This window comes from Condylura cristata, unplaced genomic scaffold, assembly GCF_000260355.1.
Source record: "Condylura cristata isolate star-nosed mole 26May11 unplaced genomic scaffold, ConCri1.0 scaffold00029, whole genome shotgun sequence".
Taxonomy (NCBI): domain Eukaryota; kingdom Metazoa; phylum Chordata; class Mammalia; order Eulipotyphla; family Talpidae; genus Condylura; species Condylura cristata.
Genome location: NW_004567130.1, coordinates 24,299,584 through 24,308,666, shown reverse-complemented (window position 1 = coordinate 24,308,666; position 9,083 = coordinate 24,299,584). Strand labels below are relative to the sequence as shown.

Genomic DNA, 9,083 nt, shown 5'->3' with positions numbered 1-9,083 from the left:
ATTAACGAAGACTTTTTCTTCGTTAATAGTGGCAAAATCAGGAAAAAAATGTTAAATCCCAATTAAAATGCTTCTGTCTTGCGGCTCCCGGCTCCCATTTGAGCTCCTGTTGGACACCTCGACACTGTGTCTGAGGGGACTTGCACGCGCTGCCTTCCTGTGCTCTGTGTGGGCATGGCGCCGACTCTCACTCGGTTTCTGACGGTGCCCCCACTGCCAGGCGAATCTAACCTAGAATCTTGCTGTGAACTTCAGGCTTTGGAATATCCTGGTCCCGAACTACTTACACCTGGATTTAGGTTCTCTGCGCTGACTTTCCCTGAGCTGAATGACTCACTGTTGTGTAAGTTCTTCATTCCTTTTCATTTATCCTCTATTGTTCTGATTTATTTTATTATTATTATTTTTATATCACTGTTAATTTTTGGATGGTATTTGATTTCTTCCCTCAGGTGCAGCCATGTAGATTTCCCACTACTAAACAGCTGATCACCACAGTCCCTTGTCATCTCCCCTCCCCTGTTCTCTGTCCCTCTTCACCCCTTTCTCCCTCCCCTGCTACATGTCTCAGATCTATAGTCAGTTTACAATTTTTGTCTTTTTCTTGTTCCTTTCTTCAGTTTCTCTATAGTCCACTGATAAGTGAGATCAGATATTTATCTTCTCCCACCTGACTTATTTTGCTTAGCATAATCCCTTCCAGCTCCGTACATGTTGCCACAAATGGCATCAGTTCATCTTTTGGATTGCTGAGTAGTATTCCATTACAGACACATACCACATTTTCTTAATCCCTTTATCTCTTTGGGGGCATTTAGATTGATTCCATATCTTAGCTATTGTAAATAATACTGCAATAAAAGACAGGTGTCCAGGTTTCTTTTTAAAATGGTGTTTTTGTGTTCTCTGGATAGATTCCAGTAGAATCACTGGATCATATGGTAGATTAATTTTTAATGTTTTGAGGAGCCTCTACCCGATTTTCATTAGTGGTTGGACCAGTTTACATTCCCACCATTCCTTTAATCCCGTATCCTCACCAGCATTTCTTGCTTTTAGCTTTTTTAATATAGGCCATTCTGGCAGGTATTTTCATTGTTTTTCTAGTCCTATTATATTGTAGTTTTCCTGGTTCTGGTTTCTTCCCTATCTCTTGGTGCCTAAAGAATACACACTGATAGAAGGTCCCATCAGGGGAGAGAATAAAAGATATTTGAGGGGACATATGTTGTTACATTGGATGGGAATCCAAACCCAGGGCAGGATAGTATCTAAAAGAACTGGTTTATGACATGAAATTTCTGGAGAGGAATATACTTTTTTCAAAAGATAGACTCATGCTTCTCTGCAATGGCCACTTATTCACTTAAAATTGGTCTTTCTATTCTCACGGTAAGTTTCTTATCAGTTGATTTGGAAGGGCAAGAAGTCGTCCTGATAACCTCTCCTCTTTCCTCACAGAAAATGTTTTGATGGAGGATTGCCTATAGTGGATTTACCAGACAGCATATGAACATCGAGGGAGGAAGCGCCAGGGGAGATTATTACTGTGGAAGATAATTACTGTTAGACAGTTAAAGCATTTTCTTATTATAGCACATCTCCATGTGAGCACAGATATCAAACTTAACAGGTTTTCACAAGTAAGCACTTGTTAGTATTTTTAAGAGGGAACTTTGAGGAGAATGCATAAGATTATCTACTGATATCTACTGATAAACACATAGCACAAACCAAAGGCCTGTAATCTCATAATGTGGGCATTGGCAGGGGGCATCTCAGGATCTTTTAATTACAACCAATGCAGAAAAACAAAGGTATGGCATTTCAGGTTGGTTACTGCTTTAAAAACCCTCTTTTAACTATATGAAACTTCTTCCCAGATAAGATGTAAATATATGTTCTATTTTGGGCTTTTATACATAAAAATATAATGCATGTTTGGAAAAATTGAAAAAATATTTAGTGTTTATCATACTTAACATCAGTGTATTCAGCTTTTGATTCTAACATGCTATTTTCTTTTGGTTTGTCTCCTGTTTAATATGTTTCAGCCTATTGTCATTTTCATTTCTTTGGCCTGACCACCAATGTTGATATTCCTAAGAAATTCATATTTTGTCTCGACTCATTTAATACATTCTTTCTAAGTGATCTCATCTCTTATCATGCAGTTACACCCTAGTACATCATAAAATAGTATTTTAGCTCAGAACTCTAAGATAAGGTCCAGATTGACTATTAACCATATTAACAGCAGCTTTTTAAAAAAGATGTATTTGTTTATGCATACAGAATTGGGGTGCAGGCCAGAGGTGCAGACAGTGAGAGGATTCACCAGAGACAGAGTGAGGAGCAGAACAGGCAGATGTACTAAAGTACACTGCTGAGGGGAGCAGCGGGCGGGACAGGAGAGGTCTGCCGCGCCATGCCATGGGAGTCACCTTCCTGGCTGGGGACTGAACTCGGTGCTGCAGTGGCTGCGGTAGCTTCATGGTGCTGCACTGTAACCCGCTGCGCCACCAGGGAGGGCCTAACAGCAGCTTTTTAACTGTCATCTCTGCTTCTATCTTTAACAATTTTCAATCTACTCTATATTTCCGCCAATGACTAGATACTCACTGCCCAACTTCATACTTCTCAATGATTCTAATGCCTTCAATGATTCTAAAACTTTAGCATTAAAAAATCTGAAGTTTGACACACAAGCATGTATGTATACTCACACACACACACACATATACCTACAGATGAATGATATTTCAATATGTAGGCCAGGATCATCTCTCTCAAAGTAATTGCTCCTAACCTTTGAACTAATTGCTCAATATTTTTAGAAAACACTGCGTACTACTACTTCCACATATTTCAAAATGAGGTGAAGTGGCAATTAAATTCAATAGCCATCGAGGCTCTTCTGCGGCAGGCAGCAGATTCATCTTCACAGGTTAGCCAGCCAGGCCACTCCTTGCACTGTAACTTACAAATGAGCTGTGAGAATGTTCTGGGTTTTCTCAAGACTCTTGTGTAGAGATTCATATATAAAAACTTCCAGTAAGAATAAGTAATAAATATAGCTAACATTATACACTCTTTACTAAAAGATATGTATTATAAGTCTTTATTTCATTCAATTCTTTATATATCCCACTGAAATGCCTTCCATTTTAGAGAAAAAAGAAATGAAGCTTTTTAGGGGCTAATTTATTCAAGGGCACATCCAGAGTTTATTCTTAATCACAGATCTACCTGAGTATAAATGTTCATTTTCTTAAATACTAAATATAGCCCCTCACTGTAATCTTAATATACATAAGCCAAACAAAGGCATTATAGGATAAAATTAATGTTCATCTGAATTTTAAAATTTCTTATTATTTTCTTTCTCAAAACCTATTATTTTCTGTAACAGTATTTTAAATAGCAATATATTTGTTCTCTACAACAGCAGGAAAATTATGAATTTTGATAGTCTAAAAGAAATGTCATTAATTCAATGATGAAAATATTTAAAGTCACAAGAGTAACTTTCTATTCTAACAGTGTGTCCTTAGACATCTTTCATATAATTAGAAAACTCATTTTATTCTTCAGTTTCTTAGTTACTATGTTTCTCTTATCCACAGCTACCACAAAATTGCTCATTTAACATGTATTTCTAGACTAATGAGTCTCCAAATGTTGGCAGGTGTTCACCCCCAACAGAGAAAATACTGTTTGCAATATATATGTGTCTAGAAATTAGATATGCACGCCACTGTGAAAAGACTATATACATGACAGAACACACTCCAGAATGGAAATGAAATCTGTCACGTTAAAAAAATAAACAAATCCTGATAATTACCCCGCCTCTCAAATGCTACCTCGTCCTCTCCCCAAAACTCACCATCTAAACTAGTGCATCTCACATGGTAACGTGCATGCAAATTACCCAGAAACCTAGTTTTTAAATGAGCTTCTAATTCAGCGTGTTTCAGACAGACCTGAGAGTCTGTATTTTCAACAAGCGGCCAAATGACACGGATGCTGTGCACGTGCTGGCAGAAGGAACTTAAAACGAGATTAATGTTTCGCCAGACCAACGGGCCATGTTCCATGCGGGGGAATAAACTACTAATTCCAACGCCAGCGTTTACCACCATGGCGAAAGTGAGGAAAACTGTACTTTAAAACACAACAATCATTCTATATGAAGAACAATTCTGAAATGTGGATAATTATAAGACTGGGTGTATACTTGGCTAACCAGAGGAATGTAAACAAATTGATGTTGTTTTCATACACTTCTATCACCAAAGAGAGCAGTGACAGAAATTAAGAAAACAAAACTGATTAAAACCTGTAGTTTGACATGCTTTCCAACAGGAAAGAGTAGGCAGAGACTTGTGGTCGGTTACCCATCATGAGCTAACGCTTATGTTTATGTTGACAGAGTAATTACCAATGTGGTTTTTAAAGTTTTTAAGTAAATGCAAAGTGAGAATGGTGAAAGACCTTTAAGTTCCTATTTTAAATGGACACCACTTCAAAAGGTCCAAACAGTTTACATGTATGGGACTGTCCATTTGGAATCCAGGTAAATTAGGAATCCAGCAGAGCAAAATCAGAAAGCATTTTGGTCTTACTGTCAGTTTTCAGTTTCCTAAAAAGTCTAGCGTTCCAATACTAGTGACTGTATGAGTACATTCCATGCGGACTCTCCAATAATTTCCGATAGTCAAAAACCACATAAACACTGGCATCATACCCATGCTTCAGTTATTTACCTTGTCAATCATTTTTCTTGCTTCCACTTCCTCACTGTTGGGATTCTCTAACTCAATGGTATAAGTACCCTTGTCACTTTGGTCATCATCATTATCCTTTTCAGAAGTAGCAGAAGTAGCTTGATTTTTTAACATTTTATCCATCTCCTGGCTTGGTCTGTGCCCAAGACTCCCTGAACTTCTTAACAATGCAGTGTGGAGGAAGGGAATGCACACCGGTGGCTCCTCTGATTTCTGTCTTAGCAACTCCCCATGTGGAACACCAGGCCCCCCTCTGTGAGGCGCAGAGCTAGTCTGTAAAGACAAAGAAACCACCTTGGCATCTGCTGTTGGAGATTTTTTTTTTCACGTTCTGTATGTGGTGTTGAGTAAGTACTGATCGTTTCCTGACATAAGACTTCTGGGTAAAAGAATCTGACCTTCGTTTTCTGCAACTGCCTTCATCAAAGAATGTGACCGCAAGAGCAGTTTGACTTACACCAGCGTGGTCCGGATGCCTTTCGGCAGCCGGGGCCTTGTGCAGCCTCTTCTGCTCTGAGTGGTGCCGCCGCAGGTGCTCCTCGAGGGCGGTGCGCTTGCCCCAGCGCCTGTGAGTCCCAGCATGTTCTGAATCGCTCTGGGTACCGTCGTCATGCTTATTTCCTGGATACAAAAAGGAAACCACATAATAAAGATGGAAAAGCAAAAGCCATGTAGAAAATAAAAGCATATGCCCAAGTGCTGTTTGTTTAATCCCTTCCCAGTTCAATCAAAACTCTTGTTTTTTTCAGTAACAGGTTCTCCAAACTCCCTTCAGCTGGAATGCTTATATACAAATCTTATCAACCAACAATAAGGTCCATTATAAGGGATTAATAGGGCTGTTTCCTTCTTCAAAAACTGATTCATAATGACGCCTCAATGACTTAATGATAAAGCAATGTGATATATCTGCAATAGTCTGTATTAATAACAGTAAATATTAATTTGGAATTTAAACCGTACACTTAATTTAAGCAATCAAAAATTGGCATCTAGCACTACAAAAAAGAGGCCAGAGGGAGGGTGACAACATTATAGCTTATCACTACAGGAAAAGAGGATGGAGATGCCATACAAACGTGATGAACATATGGCTGACTGCCTCTTTTTAATAAAAAATGCATTTTGAAAATTTCCCACCAATTATTGAATAATTGTTTACGAATGTCTTGTCAGCTATGAGAGAGCTGAAACTTTGCATTTGTGCTCTCGACACTCTGATGGCCTTAGAGTTAAATCTTACTAAAAGGCCCAGCATGGAAAGGCAGTCTAAAAAACCCTATAGATCTAAGCACACAGTGGGCTTAGGGACGGAGCTGAATGCAGTCAGACAGAAGTCGGTCCCATCCATAAGCCACGGTTCGTCAAGTTAGACTATCTGAATTTCAAAATATTGGCTCCCTACCAGATTTTTTGTTATCCTCCATTGTTCTATTAAGGATTAAATGTGAAACCTAATGGAAAATTCTTTGACTTTTTTCACTGACTTAGAATTCTCACTACCTAAATAATAATTAGAAGAAATAATCAAATGATAATTATTAATATTCCAACATGAAGTTATTCATAGGTGAGTTATCCGATACATGTTTTATGTTACATCACAAATATGGGCTTAAAAGAGAACTTCTTTGGAAGGAACTAAATAATTCCAGTTACTATTTCAAAGCATTTCAAAGCTTGCAGGACTAAATCTGATTTTTACATTTCTCTGGGATAAAAATCTTAATATGAATATCTGCTGAACAATGCGATATCAAGTAAGTTGATGATTGGAACTGGAAAGATGGGGAATGACAGGAAACAAAGGGAAAAAGCTGAGTTTTTACTTGGTTTAGTGATTTCACACATAAGGACTAGTTGTGGAAATGTGAAATAAGAAACGGGTGATGTTTTAGAGAGGTGGTAAGGAAGCAAAGGGCGTGAATAAGACCAAAAGGAGGGGTCTTCAGGGAGAACTCCCAGCAGGGACAGGTGGTAACTACTGTAAACATCACATATGCCAAGAATAAATTTGAAAATCTTCTAATTTGTAACATTCAAAGTGTAATCTGAAAAGAGAAAAACAGGTGTTTAATTGATGGACCCTCGCCCCTGTCATCAGGCTAGGAATAACAAAGGAACTGAAAACCAAACAAAACCACTTGTTCAAATACAAAACTCATTTAAAAAAAGGCCTTTGTAACTTGTTTCTCACATTGAATAGACTGAAAAGAAATTCGGTTTGTAAGAGTTGGAAATAACTAAACTCCAAATAACCCCCCTTACACAAACGCACACTATACAATCATCTTTAGCCAGTGCGTAATGTTTAGGAATGAAGTGACACTGGGCCCTTTCAGTCGTTTTAAGTTAAAGTTAAAAAACTTTCCTTTATAGAATTAGCCATTTTTTTAAATGGAAATTATTATCCCTTCTTGTATTCCTCAATATTACACAGGGTAAGAATTCTGACCAGAACTACAGTTTCTGTTTTCACTCACACACGAAATTCAGTAGGAGACACTTCCCACTGAGCCTGTCTGTTTTGTCGGTCATAAGCCATGCCTAAGCAGGTCACCTGCTTGTGGTGGTGTTTAGGGTGCGTTAGCTGTACCAGGTCAGTAGCTACAGATAAAAGTAGTTGCTGCTCTCCTAAAGGGTAAAAGTGTATGGGCTTTGTGAACATTATTTTCTTCACTGTCCCAAAACACATGCACTTTACTCTCATAGGAGCAAAGATTTTTTGTTTTGTTTTGTTTTGCCTAAGTTCACATTTCCACTGTCCTAAACAGTCTACTACTATCACAAAACTGTTATGTGCTAAAATTATTTTTATTTAGAACCTATACATATAATCTCGATGACCTAAATTTTTGACAATCTGTATCTAATGATGGTGGCTGTAACTTCATGTGCGCATTAATGCTGTACAGATTCAAGCTCATTAACTGCCTTGTTCAAGAACAGAAACTGCCTTAAAATTATGAATCAAAAATTAATAGTTAATATAGAAAGTAGTTGTAACTATAAAAGTTAGTCAGAGTTTAATAAAGACATTTTTTTAAATTATAGCTTTCAAGAGAATCTCAACTAATTTTTTTATGATGAGGTTTAAAAAAGACCATGTTACTGCTAAATTTTTCAGGTTTGCATTACCTTTTATATTGCACTAAGAGATCAGTATTATTTATTCAATTCTAAAACTACTCAGTTTACAAAAGGGCAGTTTTTATTTATGAGTTTTTAATCTAGAAATACATAGATAAGTCTCAATTATGTATTCAGGATTACCTAGCAGAAATCATAATTACATGTCAAAAGTAGATATTATGATTATAGATAAATATAATAACAGGCCCCAGTGAAAAATGAGGTAATCATATTATCTCACCATCCTGAAATGGTTTAGAAGGAAATCAGAAATAGGAGTGGGTTCAGCCAGGGTCAGAGTTATATTGATAGTGAAGTTACTCACAGTTTATTCAAATTACTAAATAATCGCATACTAAAATCCCAGGTGAGGTGTCTGGGCTGGACAGGAACATATAATCATCTATGTTGAGGTTCTGACCTCAACAAGCATTTTAACAGCTTATTAAACTCTGTAGAGTAAGGTCAGATCTCCATGCATCTGTTTCCCTTACAGAGAGCTTGCTCGATAAGACTTAGAATACACAAATCTGTTCAGTAAATTCTAAGTTAAGTGTAACTAACAAACCAACAGAAAAAAAAAAGGGTCAGCAATTTGGAGCAATAAACATTTTAGTAATAATTTCATAAATAGTGAGTTTTGACAGTTTACTTCACAAATTGATTTTTATGAAAATCAACTATGATTATTTCAGAAAAGTCCTCACATTGATAAAGGTTTTAATTTGATTGGCTGGATCTCAGTAAATATCTCCAAACCAAAAACTTTTTTTGAGTAACTGCTAAAAACAACTGAAAACGGAAGCAAAGTCAAACTTCTGGACCATATCAAATGGCTTAAATTATTTTTTAAAAGACAGATATTGCTATTTTTCTGGAAGTATCACACAGTGAAGAGAACTGAAAATATCTTTTCCTAAAGCCACGAAAATAATGAAAATTGCCTTCTAGAGAATTTCACTTGAGCACTCGAAGAATCTTTTTATTTCCATAGGAAAAAAAGACATCTAGTGGCGTTAGTATAAATTCACAAAACCAATCCAGTTTCGGCAAGAAGATGAAGGCAGACTTTTTAAATAAGATGGAAACGGCATGACCTGCTTTTGAGTTTTAACATCAGGTTTAACCCTTGCAAAAGCGGGGTTTTTCTACTGTGTAATT

At 37.0% G+C, this 9,083-nt stretch overlaps 1 protein-coding gene across 10 annotated transcripts in view; it reads right to left on the bottom strand.

Annotated features, from left to right (window-relative positions):
- Positions 1 to 9,083, bottom strand: part of CEP170 (centrosomal protein 170kDa) — an 86,219-nt gene that overhangs the window by 42,090 nt on the left and 35,046 nt on the right. For 6 of the 10 annotated variants that reach the window (XM_012731006.1, XM_012731010.1, XM_004691048.2 and 3 more), the window contains exons 9-10: positions 5,248 to 5,411; positions 4,770 to 5,063 (exon numbers count right to left, since the gene is read on the bottom strand). In XM_012731006.1, the coding sequence (XP_012586460.1) occupies positions 4,770 to 5,063; positions 5,248 to 5,411 (458 nt within the window). The remainder of the gene's footprint in view (positions 1 to 4,769; positions 5,064 to 5,247; positions 5,412 to 9,083) is intronic. The other 4 variants (XM_012731012.1, XM_004691047.2, XM_012731013.1 and 1 more) reach the window with 1 other exon arrangement.